The sequence below is a fragment of the Pseudophryne corroboree genome, chromosome 3 (genome assembly GCF_028390025.1).
Source record: "Pseudophryne corroboree isolate aPseCor3 chromosome 3, aPseCor3.hap2, whole genome shotgun sequence".
In the NCBI taxonomy this organism is placed as follows: domain Eukaryota; kingdom Metazoa; phylum Chordata; class Amphibia; order Anura; family Myobatrachidae; genus Pseudophryne; species Pseudophryne corroboree.
The window spans coordinates 668,082,745-668,104,231 of NC_086446.1; the positions used below are offsets into that span (position 1 = coordinate 668,082,745).

A 21,487-nucleotide genomic window follows, 5' to 3' on the forward strand; every position below is an offset into this window, starting at 1 on the left:
CTATAGGCGGAGACTATATGATTGCAGCACTGTACAAAATAGTTAGCGAGCGATCAGGTCTGAATTAGGCCCTTGGCCATTACACATACAAGATACCTGGACATGGAACAGTAGGTTTTATCTACATCCTCTGCAAGGCACACCCAGATTTGAGATATACAGTACTGTACTACCAGAGAGACACACAGGTCAAACATTCTCCATCCCCCAGACAGGAAAAATGTTCCACATTGAGATGCTTTTATTAATATATAATTTTCTCATTAATAACACAGAGGTTGGTCCATGAACATTGTTCTGAGGTGCAGATATTATTCCTGTTCCTAATTTTAGGAATGTATGGATATATCATAAATCAATTTCATAGCCACTTAACTAGAGTCTACATAGATTGAACAATAGTTCACCTTGAGTTAATATTCATACAGTAACGTCACTGGAGCCATCAAGCACCTAGTGCCTCTTTTTTAATACACTTTTCATTCTTTACTATTCACTCTAATTTTAACCCTATTTTCGCTTTTTAACTTCTCTCTTTATCAAACATTAATAAAAGTTATATTTTAATATATATATTATTTATTATGTGCACCTCTTTTATTACATTTTCTTTTCCTTCTCAGTTTTCCATTTTAATGGCATAGTACATAGTTAAATATGTGAAACAGTTGGCTTTAATGGTAATTATGCAATCTAGGAATGTGGTAGTTTGTGTGGTTGGCAGCATATACATGTAGTATATTATGTTATGGGTGTGAATTTAAAGATTGACAATGAACAGATCGTCAGTCAATAGGTCAACACCATATGGTCAATATGCATTAGACAGACAGGTACAAAAGATTGATAGATGAAGGTCAACAGTGCTTCTGGTCAACACTTTTAAAAGATCGCCATTAAAATGGTCGTCACGAAGCTGGTCAACATTTTTCTTGTTTTATAATAATAATAATATTAAAAATAATTTTATTTATATAGCGCTCTTTGTCCAACAAGACTCAAGGTGCTTTATACTCATCAAAAAAAAATGCACATAAAAAAGAAGATTTAAGTGATACAGCAATTGACAAGCCACACAGACATAAAAAGAAAACCTTGAGCACACAGTGAGCATAATGCAGGATTGGTGTAGGCATTTTGGGTAACAACTTCAAAGGGTTGTGTATTCCACCCTCACAGGTACCAGATGAAGCAGCCATCTTTGCCGCACTGTGTAGGATTACCCTGGGTGGAATAGTCAACCCCTAGAAGAGATGACACAAAATGGGGAGATTGTAATGTCTTAACGCTCACAGTAGTTCCCAACAAAACCACCAGATCCATGTTTTTTTCACCCCATCCACAAGTGTGCCAGATGAGGCAGCCATGTCGAGCACACTACAAAGGTTACACTGTGGGAGATGAGCCATACAAGGGCCCAATGCATGCATGGGAAAACTGACACTTATGTAGTAGTAGTAGTATGTAGTAGTAGTAGTAGTAGTATGATATACCCTGTATGGAAAGATCCACATAAAGAACATCCTGACCTAGGAGGAACCATCTGAGGCCACCATCTGGGGTGCACTACGTAGGTCACACTGTCAGGATGTGCAAACAGTGGAGGTACACATTACAGGAATAGCACACAGTGGGGTGGAAAAGAGATAAAAAAACACATGTTAAGAAAACTTTTGCAGATAACCAATGGTAGAGTGAAAATTAGAATAACATTATTTTGATAAAACTATTAATGTCCTGGTCTCATAGGATCAGGACAGGTGAGTGTCCCCAGCCTGGTCCTGGTGCCCTGTCCCAATAGCTCCCTGCTTTAGAGTATACTTGGCTGATTAAGCCTGGCTGATTGATCCAGGGTGCAGGACTCTAAGGGAGTAGGCTCAAAGGGAGGAGATATATAATTTTAATATCAAAGCCTGGAATTAGCCTGCATGAAATACAGTAGGCAAAGGACTGCGATCTCCCCCTAACATCTTATTCTCTCACCTGCAGGTAATCAAAACAATTACTACAACTCTCAACAGCTGCACAGTGAACTAGGATACTATAGCCTACAGTGTCTGTTTTGTTTAGGTAATCAAAACAATTACTACAACTCTCAACAGCTGCACAGTGAACTAGGATACTATAGCCTGCAGTGTACACCTGTAACGCTCCATGTTAAGGAAGGCAGCAGCCAGATGTTATCAAAATCCGAAAACCCTAGGTATCCGACTTCCGTTATCACCGACTTCCAGCCGAGCAGACAGGTCAGAATGTAATACAATCCGCATTTGTGACCGCTTATAAAGAGCGGCCAAGTCACCAAGATTTTCCAGCAATTGTGGAGGACTCTTTTCAACGTAATGCGTAATACAATTTCTCTCTCAATACTGAGCACACAAGACTTCTGAGTGGAGAAAGGAACACTGAATCACAATCTTCGAAAGATACCTTTATAAGAGTCATCTCACGTCGTACATTGTGAGTTCGGGTACACAGTGTATTATACCCCAAAGATACCTAGATGTGTTTATAGTCTGCACTTATTGTGTGAGTTTTGGGGTACGTTCCCAATTGGACTATCCTTTACTCGAAAATATTTTTCAAGTTGTTACACTATGTGGTGAATTAAACACGTGTTCAAAGGAAAAAGAGGACATAAGATACCTTTATGAGCATATATTGATATCTGTTTATGTGAGTTTGGGTACGCAGGAGTTCTGATTTCACTATAGAGACATTCAACACAGAGACTATTTGCAAATAAGAAGGAACTACACATTGGTGGTTGTTTTTTTTTCATATTTTTCGGAGCTTACGGATCAGAGATTCTCTACTAGAAGAAATGTGAAGAGGAAGATCGACATTCAAAGAAAGAAATTAAGGGACGTATCTCTGTATGCTGCGCCGAGTGTGTAGAAAAGGGCTTAAACTCTGTATATGGTAAATCAAAACAATTACTACAACTCTCAACAGCTGCACAGTGAACTAGGATACTATAGCCTGCAGTGTCTGTTTTGTTTAGGTAATCAAAACAATTACTACAACTCTCAACAGCTGCACAGTGAACTAGGATACTATAGCCTGCAGTGTCTGTTTTGTTTAGGTAATCAAAACAATTACTACAACTCTCAACAGCTGCACAGTGAACTAGGATACTATAGCCTGCAGTGTCTGTTTTGTTTAGGTAATCAAAACAATTACTACAACTCTCAACAGCTGCACAATGAACTAGGATACTATAGCCTGCAGTGTCTGTTTTGTTTAGGTAATCTGAAATTATTGTTATATACAGAATTTAGGCTGTTTAATTGTTAGATATTTGGGGAATTTTGGGATGTCCTCCTCCCATATCATTATCTGTTTGTTTTAGCTTTTATTGCCTACCAGTGGGTGTTGGGCAATGGGTGGGGCCTTAATCAGTGAACCTATACCTTACACATGTTAATGTTAGTTCATATTAGAGTATACTAGGCTGATTAAGCCTGGCTGATTGATCAAGGGTGCAGGACTTTAAGGGAGTAGGCTCAAAGGGAGCAGATATATAATTTTAATATCAAAGCCTGGACTTAGCCTGGACTTAAACTGGACGAAAAACTGAAAGAAAACCTCAAACAACAACAGATGAACTACTTATCAATATCAACTGTATATGCAAATTTATCACCCTCAAACTTTCACTCTGTGAACACTATGCAACCCATTTGCAGAAATAAACATATGTAAGATCAAGTTTCCATCCATAATCAGGATCACAAAGATTTGGGACAATTGTGAGTTCATCTTCTCATCTACAAACACTTAAAAAAATCAAACAGTATTACCATTGCTTCTTAACCCTCTCACAATCCTTTCATTTCTTACAGCCCAAATACATTTCTGCACCCACCTTATTTACGCTTTTGACTCATTTCATACTAAATCTACACCCATTGAGCCTACACTGCTTTTCTCACCTGTATTTCTGCAATTATTCTGCTCTGATTCCCTTACAGTCTCCTCTCCTACTTCTACTTTCCCTCAACCTATTTACCTACTTAACACTATGTCAAGGCTTTCTTATACTCCCCACATCACTCAGTGTCTACCTAATAATGTATCTTTATCCTTCCACCCAGTGGCGTAAGTTTGTCCCAGTTGCCCGGAGGCAAGGAAAATATTGGTCCCCCCCTAAATATCATCCGTAAGCCAATAAGATGCGGTTTTGAGATCCGAGTAACACAGAGTAAAACCGAACCCGCTCATCTCTAATTCTAACTATATGAAGCTACTACAAAACCCATTGCAACTAGGCAGATCTATGTAGGGGTCCAACCACACACTACATAGATCTGCTCAGTCACTCTCAATGCTGATTATTTCTCTAACAATTAATTTGCAAGTGTCATATCCAGGATTAGAACCCACGACCTATTACACTGGAAGCATGCACCTTACTGGTGGAGATATGTGCTCTTGCATAGGAAGTAGGAGAATTCTAACTATATTAAGTTACTTGTGATTGTCAGAGAAATAACTTCATATAGTTAGAATTCTCATGTTTCCTTTATAGGAGCAAATAGCTTCATCAGTAAGGTGTCTGCTTCCAGTGTATCTATAATAAAGAAGGTGTGATTTGTAAGGTGTAGCGACTAGTGGGGAAGTCGGCTACGGAAGATATACTGGCTGCTGTCAATTAACTTAATTGATTAATGTCGCTGAACACACGGAACAGGAGGAGAGGTGCCCCCCTTCAAAGCAGGAGCCCGGCGGCAGGTGACTCCGTTGCCTCCCAGAGTTCTGCTTCTGCTTCCACCCTAGTCTCCTGCACCTCCTCCTCTGTCTCCCCTCCATCCCTCTGTTTCCTTCCCCCTCCTTTCCTGTTACCCCACTTTCATTCACCTCTGCCCCATAGTCCTGCTACCCCACAACTCAGCCCTGCTCCCTCTCTCCCTTCCCTGTCACCTCCCCACACCCCCATCCACATCACACTGACCTCCCTCCTTGCCCACCTCCTGCAGTTTCCCCTCCTAGCTCAGGCACCCGTACAGTCACTACTCTCTCATCATCCCTGCCCTCAAAGTTAATCTCACCTCATCGCTACAGCAACCCTGATAATCTCATTCACATCTCTCCCACAAACTCATACCCCCTATCCTGTTCCCTCTGGAATGCCAGATCTGTTTGTAACAAACTGGTCCCCACTCATGACCTTTTCATTTCCAACTCCCTACACCTACTAGCCATTATTGAAACTTGGATTACGCCCTCTGACACTACTTCTCCTGCTGCTCTCTCTGTTGGGGGCCTCACATTCACACACACACACCGACCAGGGGGTCGCCCTGGGGGTGGTGTTGGGGTCCTTTTACCTTCTAGTTACTCCTACCAACTCATACCACCAGAACCGTCCCTTACATTCTCTATATTTGAGGTACATGCCATACGCCTCTTCCAACCAGTCCATTTTAGAGTAGCTGTCATTTACCGCCCCCCTGGCACTGCTTCCAAATTCATCGACAACTTTGCTTCCTGGCTTCCTCACTTCCTCTCTTCTGACATTCCCTCCATTATCCTAGGCGATTTCAACATCCCTATTGACATCCCCACACAATCCCCTGCCTCTAAACTCCTTAACCTCACCTCTTCACTTGGTCTCTCCCAGTGGACCTCCTCACCCTCCCATGTGAATGGGAGCTCACTGGATCTGATCTTCACTCACCGCTGTGATATTTCTGATTTTTCCAACTCCCCATTTCCCCTCTCTGACTACCACCTGCTCTCCTTTATTTCTCTCGACTTCCCATCTCTACCTCCTAAGGCTACCATCACTAAGCGTAACATTGAAGCTATTGACACCACATTCCTTTCCTCCCTGTTTGACTCACTTCTTTCTCCTATTCTCTCTCTCATGCCCTGAACAAGCCACTTCCACATACAATGCATCCCTTACTTCTGCTCTTGACTCTGTTGCTCCACCAACCACTCTTCACCCTCGCAAATTAACACCTCAACCCTGGCACACCAAATGCACCAGATATCTGCAAAAAAGCTTACGTACTGCTGAGCGACACTGGAGGAAATCACGCTCTAAGGCAGACTTCCTCCATTTCAAACTTATGCTCTCACCCTTCAGTGCTGCACTTTCTCTTGCTAAACAGTCATACTTCGAGAACCTCATCCCCTCCCAGTCTTCCAACCCCCGGCGCCTCTTTGCCACTCTCAACTCACTCCTCTGCCCACCTCCACCTCGTCTCCCTTCCTCACTCTCTGCTCTTGACTTTGCCCCGTACTTCACATCCAAAATTGACTCCTTACATCAGGACATCACATCACACCAGTCCATCAGTAACCAGCCTTCTCCTATCCCTTACCAACCCTCCCCATCCCTCGCACGTACTCTGACATCTTTCTCCCATGCATCTGGAGAGGAAGTCATGGCCGTCATTCGTTCCTGTCCCCTCACCACCTCCCCACTTGACCCTATCCCCTCCCGCCTCCTCTGCTACCTCTCTCCTTCTGCTTGTTCCCATCTTTCCCACCTTCTCAATCTCTCCCTCTCATCAGGCACTGTCCCCTCTGGCTTCAAGCATGCCCTCATCTCTCCTATTCTTAAAAAACCTACCCTTGATCCAAACACTCTCTCCAACTACCAACCCATCTCTCTCCTCCCTTTTGCCTCCAAACTCTCTGAGCGTATTGTCTACAACCGCCTTACTTCCTTTCTTTCCTCACACTCACTGCTTGACCCATTCCAGTCTGGCTTCCGTCCTCTCCACTCCACTGAAACTGCCCTTACAAAAGTATGCAATGACCTCCATGCTGCTAAATCTAAGGGACACTACTCTCTACTTATTCTACTTGATCTCTCTGCTGCTCTTGACACTGTGGACCATCCTCTCCTACTGCAAATCATTCACTCCAATGCCCTCTCTTGGCTGTCCTCCTACCTTTCTGACCATTCTTTCTCTGTCTCCTCTCATGACTCCACCTCCCCCTCACTTCCACTTACTGTAGGGGTACCCCAAGGTTCGGTCCTTGGTCCTATTCTCTTCTCTCTCTATACGTCCTCACTAGGAAAGCTCATTAGTTCTTTTGGTTTCCTATATCATCTCTATGCTGATGACACCCAAATCTATCTTTCCTCTCCAGACCTCTCCCCTGCTCTCCTCGCTCGTATCTCCAACTGTCTCTCTGCTACCTCTTCCTGGATGTCCCAGCGCTTTCTTAAACTTAACATGTCTAAGACGAGCTGATCATCTTCCCTCCCTCCCGCATAACCTCACCTCCTACAATCTCATTATCTATTGATGGCACTACTATCTCCTCTAGCCCCCAAGTGCGCTGTCTTGGAGTAATCCTTGACTCCTCCCTCTCCTTCAAACCGCACATTCAGCACCTCTCACAAACCTGCCGTTTTCATCTAAAAAATATTTCCAGGATCAGACCCTTTCTGACCCAGGATGCTACCAAGACTCTTATCCACTCACTGGTCATCTCAAGACTGGACTACTGTAATCTACTCCTGACTGGAAATCCTGACAAATACCTCTCTCCACTCCAATCTATCCTCAATGCTGCTGCCCAGCTCATCTTCCTCACCAAACGCACTATGTCCAACTCTCCTCTCTTACTAGACCTTCACTGGCGCTCCTTCCCTTTCAGAATCCATTTCAAGCTTCTCACACTTACAAAGCCCTCACCCAATCCTCTCCCATCTACATCTCTGACCTTATCTCCCTTTACACTCCCACCCGTCCTCTTCGCTCTGCTAATGCACACCGACTCTCCTGCCTACGGATTACTTCCTCCCACTCCTACCTCCAAGATTTTTCATGTGCTGCACCACTTCTCTGGAATTCCCTACCTCTCTCCCTCAGACTCTCCACCTCTCTACAAAACTTAAAACGGGCTCTCAAGACCCACGTCTTCACCAAACCCAGCCAAATCTCATCCTAACCCTCTGTTCTACGCTCTCTATGTACCCCATCTGTGTCACCCCTGTCTGTCTACCCCTCCCCTTCAGAATGTAAGCTCTCACGAGCAGTTCCCTCTTCCCTCATGTGCTTATCCTTTCTTACTTTAATAATCTTCAACTGCACCAAATCCAGCAGTCTTCTGCCACCAGATACTTATTCCAGTGTCATCTGCTGATGTAACTATGTTCATTTACCCTGTACTTGTCCTATACTGTCATCAACTGTAAGTTGCTGTTTTCCTGTTTGATTATTTGTGTATGTACTCTGTAATTGGGCGCTGTGGAACCCTTGTGGTGCCATATAAATAAAGGATAATAATAATAATAATAATAATAATAATAATAATAATAATGTTGAGGGTTAGGCCTAGGTGCAGACCTGGGGGGTATATTTACAAAGATTCGTGTTTTTGCCATTTTTAAGGATGTTTGATCTCAAATGGTATCGGGAGCATTTTACTGCAACTTTTTGAATCCTGATACGGTCATTCACTAAGCTGCCGACTTTTCCAAATTCGTATTTTCCGATGTCGATGTGATTCGTAACGTCAGGCAGTGTTTTACGGGAGTGATGAGTAAAACACTGCCTGACAAAACACAAGGAATCCCGGCCGGATCTGTGAGATCCGTGCAGGGCTTCATTGTGTACCTTCAAAAGGTGTTTAAAGTGTTAAAAAATCTGAAAAAAATTGCGTGGGGTCCCCCCTCCTAAGCACAACCAGCCTCGGGCTCTTTCAGCCGGTCCTGGTTGACAAAATATGGGGGGGGGAATGACAGGGGTTCCCCCATATTTCATCAACCAGCACCAGGCTCTGCGCCTTGTCCTGGTTCAAAAAATACGGGGGATAAAGAGCGTAGGGGTCCCCCGTATTTTTTAAACCAGCACCAGGCTCCACTAGCCAGATACATAATGCCACAGCCGGGGCACACTTTTATTGTAGTCCCGGCAGCCCTGGCATTACATACCGAACTAGTCACCCCTGGCCGGGGTACCCTGGAGGAGTGGGAACCCCTTAAATCAAGGGATCCCCTCCTCCAGCCACCCAAGGGCCAGGGGTGAAACCCGAGGCTGTCCCCCCATCCAAGGGCTGCGGATGGGGGGCTGATAGCCTTGTGTAAAAAATGTGAATATTGTTTTTAGTAGCAGTACTACAAGTCCCAGCAAGCCTACCCCGCAAGCTGGTACTTGGAGAACCACAAGTACCAGCATGAGGTGGAAAACCGGGCCCGCTGGCACCTGTAGTACTACTACTAAAAAAATACCCCAAAAAAACAGGACACACACACCGTGACAGTATAAGTTTATTACATACATGCACACCTACATACATAAATACTTACCTATGTACACACGAGGCTCGGTACGCTTCTCCCTGTAGAATCCTCGGGGTACCTGTAAAAAAATTATACTCACATATTCCAGTGTTGCTTGTGTTCTTTGTATAATCCACGTACTTAGCAAAATAAAAAAACGGAAACCCGACCACGCACTGAAAGGGGTCCCATGTTTACACATGGGACCCCTTTTCCCGACTGCCAGGACCCCCCCTGACTCCTGTCAAAGAGGGTCCCTTCAACCAATCAGGAAACGCTACGTCGTGGCACTCTGCCGATTGGCTGTGTGCTCCTGTAGTGTCTGTGAGGCTGCACACGGCAGAGATACAATGTAGCGCCTATGCGCTCCATTGTGTCCAATGGTGGGAACTTTGCGGTCAGCGGTTGACCGAAAGTAACCTCACCGCTGACCGCAAAGTTCCCACCATTGGATACCCTGTCGACCTAGTAACTGTCGACCAATAGTGGTCGACCTAGACATTGTCGACCTAGTTACTGTCGACTTTCAATACCACACCCCTTCATTAACAGCATTCGAAATTGGCTGCAATAGAGATCTGAATAGGATTACATGTTGATGAGAAGGAGAGAGGAGGAGTCAATCTGCAATCGATATCAGCTGAAGATGTTACTAATGACATTCAGGTATAATGCTGATATTGATTTTAAGCTGACACCTTATAACTAGTCACTTCATATACTGTACTAGGCACCGTAGTGCCCAAAGTCTAACCCTAACCCTCTCCCTAGTGCCTAACGCTAATTGTATTCCCATTGCCTATCCCTGACTGTCCCCTCCAGAAACCTAACCCTAACAGGCACCTTTGGTGCCTAACTTTAACAGTCCCCTCCTGTAGCCTAACTTTAACAGGATCCTTTGGTGCCTAACTCTGACAGTCACCTCTTTCAGCTCAACCCTAACTCTAGAAATGTTGAAAAAACATGTCGACATTTTGAATGTGTAGACCTTCTGTACCTGTCGACCTTTTTGTATTTTGACCTTTTTACCTGTCGACTAAATGCATGTCAGCAACATGGTGTCGACCTATTGACTGCCGACTTGAATGTTGTCAATCTAACATCTGGTGCCCATTTATTGTAGGCTTAGTTAGCTGAAACAACAGTGTGTGGTGATTTATATACAGTATTGTAGCTTTAGCTGTGGATATATTTGATAGAGATGTTAAGGGGGGTAATCACAAAGAGATCCATGCTTAAAATCTAAGAAATCTGACTAGATTGCTTAGATTTTAAGCATGTATCTCTCGCGTGTATGACCCCCAGCGATAGCGATGCGCGGCCCCGCGTGTCACTAACGTCTGTGCTAGATTGGCCTGGCAGGTTCAGTCTAGCACATCCCTCATTTCACCGCTGGGTGAAATGAGCACCCCCCCCCCCCCCCGTGTCACCTCTCTCACTCAGCACACATCGCGCAGTGCTGAGCGGGGGAAGAGATGTGTGCTGAGCGGTTCGCTCAGCACACATCTCCCCCCGCATCTCCCCCGTGTGTACGGCCCTTAATAGTAAAATGCCATGTGCTTGCAACAAGGTACAGACAAATTGTGAATGCTGGCTGCACTATGATAGTGTTGTGATGTGAATAAGTTGGTAGAGTATGATGGAAGTATCTAACTGTTGATATATTTGGTGGAGATGAAAAAGTGGGATCTAATAGGATAGTGGAATGATGAATCTAAAGGTAATTCAGCATTACATGTTTGTGGTCTATGGACACTATAGTATTATGGGAGTTAAATTACTAACAATCCAAAATGATGTCCGGGGGGCTGGATGTAATGGTGTGAGAGACGGCTGGAGCTCCGAGATTCCGACCGATCTCTTACGTTTTTTATAGCAGCAATCATTTACAAGGCAAAAACAACCTGGTTTTGCCTAGTAAATGTTTGATGCTTTAAAAAAAATGTACAAGTTTGGCCGTAATCTCAGAGCTCCAGCCATCTCGCAATCCATTACATCGGGCCAGTGTATTTCAGATAAACAAAGAAACCATGTGGCTTCTCATCCCCACACATCCCCAAACTGTATTTACCTCTGTCTCTTTCTGTGTGTCTCTCTTTGCTCTTCCTCTATGGGGGTCATTCCGACAGCGATGAGAGATGAGTAGCTCCCGGCCAGCACGCTAAAGCTGTGCAGGCCAGGAGCTACTCTTGAAGTGCAAAGGCATCGCCGCTGTGTGATGCCTTTGCACTTCTGAGGGGGGGGGGGGCGGCATTAACATGCGGGGCAGACTAGCCCTGTGCTGGGTTTCCCCCCGCACGTCAGTGTCAATGATCGTAGCTGTGCTAAATTTAGCACAGCTATGATCAATTCGGAATGACCCCCTGTATACCTTGCATCACACGCTCACGTATATAGTTAAAACACACTAAAAATGTGGGTTTTATATGACAATGTGATAGTACTGTTTAATAAAATATGTGAACTTTTTATGTCAATACACTCTAATTTATTACATTTTCGTCAATCTTACTTGAATAGACAAATCCTAATGATTTAAAGTTATATTTCCTTGGCACAACCTTGCGAGTAAATTATTAAAAGGTATATATTTATTTTTTAATTTTTTTATTAATAGAGATGAGCAGGCTCAATTCTCTGAGAACCAAGCCCACCTGAACATTGGAGATCCAAGGGAATCCGAGTAGCGGCTCTGCTTTCCCGCCTTGCTCGGATTCCAAAACAAGGCAAAATGTTAACATCCCGTCATCAGATCTTGTGGGTTTTGGAAACAATATAAGTGCCTGCAGTGCCATTTCACAGCAGATGCCGGACAGGGAGCACATCCACTAGACGGCCAGGCTATTACAGACAAGGAGCACATCCACTAGATGGTCAGGCTATTACAGACAAGGAGCACACCCACTAGACTGCCAGGGCATTATATTAATCCTGGCATAAGACACAGCCCAGAGTTCCTATTAAATATTGAAGGGCAGCATTATTTATTTTTAATGCCATTAACCATTACATTAACCCTTTATTGGTGCCAGGGGTGTTTCTAAAGAGGAGGAGGCCATATGCAGGTTCCATCTGTGCCCCCTCCTCTCTAGGCGGCAGTGTACTGTCACACTGTGCGGTAACTGCCAGCAGTGCAGCCGAGAGATCGTAAGACAAAAACCCTTTGTGCACAATGGTGTTGTTTTTTGTTAGTGCCTGTAGTGCTGCTCAGAGCTCCTAATTCAGGGGCATCATTAACCCTTTATTCACACTGGTGCTCTTTTTTTTGTCACCGCAGTGCAGCATTAGCCTATTATTGGTGCACACTGGTGCTTGCCACCATTACTGTAATAAGCACAGTAGTGTGTCATTTTTTTTGTACAACTTGCGTGTAGTGTAGTTGCTGTACCCTACTGCATTTGTTCACAACTTCATATAAATATAAGTGCTGAGTCCGCAGTGACATTTTCAAATAATAGTAAAATAAAAATTGTTAATTTGTTTATATAAGTGGTGTACCTCACTATGAGGACAATTCAGAGATGGATGCAGCTGCACATCTGTACGCAGTGGCCGGTCCATCTGGTCTGCGCATGTGCAATGTGCCCAACCCTTCTCCTTGTGGCCGCATCCTGGAGGGATGCAGGTGCAAGGTGATTGACAGTGGCAGGTGTTCAGGAGGGTGGTGTTTTGGTGTTGCAGGGGTGTGGTGGCCAAAACAGGGGCGTGTTGTGAGCATTTTTGGGGAGGCTTCGTGACATCACATGCAGATGCTCTGATAAAAAAATGCAGCCAGGCCGGCACTGACAGGGATCAACCTCTAATCGATGCGTCCGCAATTAAATTGTGGAATAATTGTGAGTTGGCGACTGCACATGCTGGGCTGCCATGAGCTGGGTGGCCCCCAGCATGTGAGAAGATGGATGCAGATCATGCTGCAGATGCAACGATCTGTGTCTATCTCTTAGTAGCCCCCAATGTTTGTTCAAAACTTCACATAAATATAAGCACTGAGTAACAGTAACTTGTCAGTCATTTAAAAAAAAAAAAGTTTTTGTACAGTATATACAACTTGTGTGTGTTGAGTTCATCAATATGGAAAATTATAACAATCAGTCAAGAGAATAGCAGGATCATCAACCAAATACTAGTGCTGCAGCTGCTGCCACCAGTCATGACGATACTAGTGTCATGTACTAAAGTCAATGCCCAAGGGCACAGAGAGATTATGTCACAGGATCGGAAATATAAAAACAATATTTTACAGTGGTAAAGAAAAAAAAACACCTATAATAAAGGGAAAGTTTACTGCAGAAAAACATAAAATTGCCAACATGCCATTCACCACACATAGACTTAAGGAAAGGCCCAAGCCTTGGTCTTTATTTATGAGTAATGATTCTGCAACTGTCAGTGAGGCATCACTCAGAGTATACTGTAAAAGAAGTGTCAAAAAAATTAAAACCAGAAAATCAGTGCTAAAACCCCCCACTAAAAAAGTAGAACAATCTGTGTGTTTAGAAATGTCACAAATCACTGAGGAGAGTCTTACTGTGTCCACAGGTGCTATGTGTGAGCCCAACTTTTTTCTGATACTTAGCTCTCAGAGAAGCCTCTTTTGCCTCCACCATTTCTTCACCCTCTGCAAATCTGGGGATGAGCAGCACAAGTATAGCTGGTAACAAATAAATTGAGGATGCCATCTGGAAGTGGAACAGGATGAGGGGGATATTTGTTAAGTTGATGCTGGCGTTAATGAGGATGTTGATGATGAGAATGTTGATTGTGTAAGTCAGGCATAAGTGGAAGCAGTTCTTGCCCATAACAAGAAGAAGGCCATTGTCATGCAAAAGACCAAAAAATTCACCTCTTGTGTGAGGAATTATTTTTTATCCAAATCCTAACATTACTTTTATAGTTATCTATAGTATTTGCAAAGCCACAGTAAGTAGAGATAGAGAACTTAACCATCTAGGAACATCCTCCCTGCTACTTCATTTGCAGTGAGGTCATGGAAAGGTTTTTTTTGGGAAAATCAGAAACTTAAGCTAAAAAAAATAACAAGCAGTCCAGAATCAGCTAGCTTGCTTCTCTCAACTAGATTCCACCACCTGCAATCTCCACCGCTGCTAATCATGTCGGACATGTAGATCAAGCCATTCATTCGCTTCAGCAGGATCCGGGGGTCTGCGCACACACACGGGCCGCAGTGTGTGACCCTTCTCCTTGCGGCCGCATGCTGGAGGGATGCGGCTGAAAGGTGATTCAAAGCGGCGAGCATTTTGGGGGGTGTTTTAGTGTTACAGGGGCGGGGTGGGCAAAATGTGAGCTGGTCACGATCATATTTGGGGTTGCTGCGTGACGTCACATGCCGCTTCTCCGATAAAAAAATAGTGACAGACTGCCTGCCAGCACAGCCAGGCTGGCACTGGCAGGGATCAACCACTAATTTTTAATCTCTTGAAAGAAGATCACTATATTTTGGCGAACATACTTTGATCGTAGGTTTAAGTCGTATGTTGTGTCTTTCTGATGGACACAAGTCTGAAGAAATGCAAAGAGCTGTTGGTGAACAAATTGTCAGCTCAAGCCGCACATGACATGGCAAAATCTCTTCTTCAGTTTCTCTGGCAACTGCGGATGCCCGGAAAAAAAATCAATTTTTAGGGGACGCACAGGCCAAGGCCAAAGGAACAAGAGGGCGGCCACCCGTAGTCCACTCATCAGAGGACTACCAAGGTCACAAATGATGAGAGCAGCGAGGATCCACAGTGACGATGGCACATTGGACACAGAATTGAATAAAGTCGTCTACATAGATGTTAAGGTAGCCAATAATCTTTGGACCAAATCCCCTCGACCACCTTTCCCCTCCTTCACCCCTAACCCACCCCTTTTTCCCCTCCTTCCCAACACGCCATTCCCCATCTCCAACCCTCCCCCCCTTCGTTTTCCCTTTTCCTCAACCCTTCCCTACCTTAGCTCTGTGCCACTTTGTATATAGCATTCATCCAATATAATAGACATAAGTAATATTGCCCACATATACCTTTAATAACCCGGCAGGGCTTAGTAAATATAGGACATACAGCCTTGTAGTTAGGGAGGACAAGTGCGAACCTGGTTTATTTATTTATATGAAGCTTAGCACCAATATGTTGAATTATTTACACAATCATTTTCACACAATCACTTTACTCTTGCAGAACCCGGCGCGCAAGTGCATTGGCAAATGGCATGGATTGCTATGGCTACCAGGCCGGGACCCAATCGGCACGTCACAACTGCGGGAAACCGGAAGCGGGCAGGCGCCTACGCGTGACGAGGAGTCCGCGAGACACCGGAAGTCCCCCGGCAACCGACAGCGGTGACGGCGCGGGTGAAGCTCCCCCTCACTGAGGGTTACACGGGCCTTTAAAAGGTAAGACTTTTCCTTCTTAGCACCACACACACCTTGACAAAGGGGCAACGGGCCCTGAAACGTTGGTTTTCGTGATGTTGATTTGAAATATACTACTAGCACTTTAAAGACCTGGAGTGACACCGTCTTTTTTCCGAATATATATATATATGTATATATATAGCTAACACTAATGTTAATGTATGGATGCACGTATTATCGAATATTTATATAGAATTTATAAGACACAGTGCCGTGTCTGTCACTTACAGTCACAGCTCTCAGCTCACAGTGTCACAGCCTAACAGACTAGCTCCCGACGAGGTGACCAGCCCTGCTGCTGATTCTTAGAACTGAGCTGAGCTGCGCCACTCCTTAAACCCACAGGCTACACCCAGCCAGCTGCACGCCTGCCCCTCCCAGTCCCTGCCCACCTCCCAGAGCTTGTTGATTCTGAAGAGGCCATACAGAGCCGACAGCAGAGATTGACTTACGAGATGATGATATTGTCTTGCGAGATCCTAGCAGTGGTACGGCAGGTCAAAGTGGCTGTGAGGGACGACCGTTACAAGGAACAAACAGCCAGATAACACACACATATATATCTCCCCTTCTGGTGGCCCGACCAGCTACTTGCATCGTACGCCCGCCCACTGATTTATAATACAGAAAAAAAATTATCCCACCAAAAAAATGGCTACTGGTGTGCTCTGGCCTGGGCCCCCTGGTATGCCTGGGTAATCTGTACCCCCTCCCCCCCCTCTCTCGACACCACTGAACGGAGGTTGAGTTGCACTGTTTCAGAATCAATTTCAAACTGATAATGTAGTGTCTGTGACTGTGTGTTATAGTTACAAAGTGGTGATCGCCCGCTTTTGATACCCACCTGCAGCTGGATCCACCACTGGTTAGGACTGGTACAAACTGAGGGTAAAGGAAACAGAATAATATAAAATTAAAGACAGTTATGGTACCTTCCAGTCCAAGCTGCATGAGTGCTTTTATAAACACAGTATGAGTAGTCAAAATGCAAAGAAGTGATATGTATATACAGTATGTTGAAGCAGCTAACCAGTTGGTACTAGTCAGTAGCAGCAGTTTAGTCCACAGGAAGGCAAACTACTGTATCACTCGTAGTGCTGTAAGTGTTGTATATAATGTTGGGAGCTACACACAGGAAGCTATAATGAATAACAGACTTAAAAGTGCTGAATAATAATGCAGGAAATGTTGGAGACAGGTGAGACAAGAGGGTCTGAGAACAGCAGCGTGCAACTGCCTTTGTGTCAGTAGATATAATGCAAAGTGTCAGGCAGCACATTCACTATAGCACTGGGAACATGGGCAAATGGGCACCGCTACCAAAATAGGTAAGACCATTGGATTTTCCCCCTCGTTGATGGCACCAGCAGCACCCCCCCCCCCCCATGTCCTTGCTCAGTTCATGTTTATTGATACAAAGCTATGAATTGTAGCTGCTACTATCTGAAACCAAAGGAGAAACTTTATTAATGATACAAAAAAGAAAAATAGGATCTAAAATGACAGGAATAATTATTGGATATATATATATATATATACAGTGTATATATATATATATATATATATATATATATATATTACTGTATATCAGCATTATGTCAATCTCTTCAAAAAGGACAAAAACTGGATTTTGGACATTGACATTCTTTAAATTTAAACATTCATGAAAATCACACATTGAAGACCCAATGAAAAGTATTTATTGGATGGGCAGTTTCCTCTACTAATAATTTTAAACATAGTAATGTACATATTGATGTACAGATACCTTCACCACAGCTACACTGCTTGTATTAAAACAACTTAGACTTTAAACTGAATAATGACTTTTTGACTTCTTTATTCTTCAGACAGTAAATAAAAGGATTTAGCATAGGCACCAAAACTACATACACCAGAGCAAAGAGCTTGTCCAGTTTTGGATAGTAACTTGATGTAGGTTTAATATGCAAACAGATCATAGTCCCATAATAAATGATCACACAGGTTATATGGGAGGTGCAGGTGGAAAAAGCTTTATGTTTCCCTTCTGCAGATTTTATCTTCAGAATGTTGGAGATAATATATATATATGAGACTAATATAAGAAGAAATGAAGAAAATGCCACCAGAACCCCTTCTATATAATTTATCATTTCCACCATGGATATATCACTGCAGGCGATTATCAGCAATGGAGATAAATCACAAAAAAAATGGTCAATAGGACGATCTGACCAAAAGTACATATTAGATATAATGACAGCATATGCAACTGAGTCCAAAAATCCCACAATCCAAGAAGCAATTGAGAGAATAACACAATATCTTAAACTCATTACAACAATATAATTAAGAGGGTGACAGATTGCCACATAGCGGTCATATGCCATGGCTGTTAGCAGCATAAGCTCAGTAACAACCAGGGTCACAAAGAAATACATCTGAGTTATACATCCTGCAAATGAAATCATGTTATATTTTGTGAAGAGCATATTAAATAGCTTAGGCAGAATATTTGATGAGGAAGCGATGTCAGTGATGGAAAGGTTGAATAAGAAGATGTACATGGGAGAGCGTAGATGGGAATCTGTAGAGAAAAGAGCAATGATGGTAAAGTTTCCCCAAAAAATTATGATATAGGTAAATATAAGTAATACACAAACTGGGAATTGTAACTCCGGATCATCAAACAGACCCAGCAATGTGAATGCTGTCACATTATAGCAATCTCCTAATGTCATTTTTCGATGAAAAAACCCTGTAGAAAAAAAAAAAAAAATACTTACTGTAATGTGCGGCTAGAACAGTATTATGTTTTACATCTTCAATGACTGCTTAATTTGTAATGGTTAATACTATACCATTTTTATACAATAGATACACATATATATATATATATATATATATATATATATATACGATAAAGCTCTGCACTCTCATCAATGTTCCCAATGGTGGGTGCTCCCAACAGACGAATGTCCGCAAATATAGACGAGAATTCCACGTAGTGGAGGGTGCACTCTCACTGAATACAAAGTCCAAATGTTTCTTCAAATCAGTATTTCATTGTAGCCTCACAGATTTCGACGTTTCGATCCAATACAAGGATCTTTTTCAAGAAGGGCCATACATGAATCATCAAATCCAATCTTAGTATAGCACTTCATAATTGTTAAAACGTATATCTAGAAAAAATAGAACAAAAAACATGACTGAGCTTCCAAGGTCCCAATATATAACAATAATGGTGACAACACTGGTTTCAGAAATAATACTTCACACAATATTTAACAATAGAAACCCATATATCAGAGCAGATAGCTGAAGAGTGAGTGCTCAGGAAAATATGCAATGACACCATGTGCATACCACTATCACTTAGTGTACATGCAAGGCCCGCACACCCTCGCCTCAATCAGCACACTCCAGTAGTGCTATGTACCTGGACCATCTAGCACCATGCGCAAGATGATATCTGCATGGTCTCAATCAGAAAAACCAACAGATGCTATAATCAAAGAAAATCCATGTTTTAACTGTATACGTCTATACATTTGTGTATGCACAATAAATCGTGATCAAAATCCAATAAATACCTATAAGTCCAAAATGATACACATGGGGCAGCACCTGGCTAAATGGTCTCACGAGCATGTTCCAAAGCTACAAGGATAAATCCCAATAAGTGAACTAATAAATTATCAATATTCACCAGTGTGACAAACCAAAATAATTACTTACAGACTCCAATGAAACACCGCATATGCCATGGCTGCATACACAAGACTGGTCTATACAGGAAGTATATATACCCCCAACCCGGAAGTACCTCGGGTGGATGAGGTCAGCACTAGCATAGCCACAAAACGTCCTCAAACTTTTAATGCACACAAAACCCAGGTCACTGCTAACTTAGGGGGCTAAGTGAGACATGTTCAATGAACTTGTGTGCACACACAGTCACCGGGCTGCCCACACCGGGAGCGAACAGAGCTCCACGCGCCGGAATCCGGAAACTGGAAGTCCCATGCACTCCAGCGCGGGCAGCCCGGTGACTGTGTGTGCAGACACGGTTATTGAACATGTCTCACTTAGCCCCCTAAGTTTGCAGTGACCTGGGTTTTCTGTGCATTAAAAGTTTGAGGACGTTTTGTGGCTATGTTAGCGCTGACCTCATCCACCCGAGGTACTTCCGTGGAGACATTCACCAGCAGCAATTGCCTCCACAAAGTACACAGGGACCTGAGATGGTGGATTCCAGTGGGGACGAATTAATAATCTGTGAGGAGGGGGATGTACACAGTGAAAGGGGTGAGGAATCGGAGGATGATGATGAGGTGGACATCTTGCCTCTGTAGAGCCAGTTTGTGCAAGGAGAGATTGATTGCTTCTTTTTTTGGTGGGGGCCCAAACCAACCAGTCATTTCAGCCACAGTCATGTGGCAGACCCTGTCGCTGAAATGATTGGTTTGTTAAAGTGTGCATGTCCTGTTTATACAACATAAGGGTGGGTGGGAGGGCCCAAGGACAATTCCATCTTGCGCCTCTTTTTTTCTTTGCATCATGTGCTGATTGGGGACTATTTTTTTAAGTGCCATCCTGTCTGACACTGCAGTGCCACTCCTAGATGAGCCAGGTGTTTGTGCCGCCCACTTGGGTCACTTAGCTTAGTCATCCAGCGACCTCGGTGCAAATTTTAGGACTAAAAATAATATTGTGAGGTGTGAGGTGTTCAAAATAGACTGGAAATGAGTGGAAATTATGGTTATTGAGGTTAATAATACTATAGGATCAAAATTACCCCAAAATTATATGATTTAAGCTGGTTTGAGGTTTTTTTTAAAAAAAAACACCCGAATCCAAAACACATCCGAATCCAACAAAAATCCAAAAGATGTTTTTGCCAAAACGTGTCCGAATCCAAAGCATGACCGCGGACCCGAATCCAAAACCAAAACACAAAACACGAAAAATGCCCGCTGCACATCCAGATAAAATAACCATATTTAGCTATAAAAATGAGAACTTGGAGCTTATCTTAATATGAAGAGTCAATAAGTGTACCTTATTGACTCTTCATGTTAAGATAAGCTCCAAGTTCTAATTTTTTATAGCTATATATGGTTATTTTATCTGTATTCTATATATATATTGTTTTATAGCCTTTTTTATCGCTCTCTTTTTTATTGTTTATTTTTTATTACCTTTTAATGTGTCCCTGATAAAATATATATGTATATTCATTTTTACTCCGGTGTTTAGAATAAAAATTATTGTTATATACACTGCTAAAAACAAACGCAATTTGACTCATTTTGCTTACTATTAAGATCTATATTTTTCAGTTCTTTACTATGGTTTTATCACCATTCTCTATAGTTTATAGCCTTCTTTTTAAATACTGTTATAAACACCATTGGTCGCTGTCACCCCTATTCCTAGATCTATATTCTTTTGTATAGCACTTTACTGATGCTTAATACTTAGGGACTAGCTTACCCCTGAAATACTAAGGGAGTGTTTTTCACAGGTCGATTAGTGACCTTTTTTACTATTGTTGTTCACAAGCACGTGTGGCGCCTTACCTCTATTGCTTGCATATATATATATATATATATATATATATATATATATATGCAAAAGCCCTCACTCACTGATAACCCTTTCACATGCCTGAGGCGGGGTCGCACCTGGGAACCTGACATGGAAGCTCCAAGGTTGCAACCCACCTCAGGTGCCCCGCCGCTGCTCTCTGCTACTCGGCATATTGTCGGGTTGGTGATGTCAGTGGTGATGCGGTGAGGGCAGTGCTTAGAGATCACATGATCTCCAGG

General features: G+C 43.1%; 1 protein-coding gene and 1 pseudogene across 1 annotated transcript; both read right to left on the bottom strand.

Annotated features, from left to right (window-relative positions):
• LOC135058154 (olfactory receptor 5AR1-like) overlaps window positions 1–21,487 on the bottom strand; it is a 377,933-nt pseudogene that overhangs the window by 193,968 nt on the left and 162,478 nt on the right.
• On the bottom strand, window positions 17,465–18,394 carry LOC135057384 (olfactory receptor 5B21-like). The gene has a single exon (XM_063963274.1). The coding sequence runs from the start codon at window positions 18,392–18,394 to the stop codon at window positions 17,465–17,467; it is 930 nt and encodes a 309-aa protein (XP_063819344.1).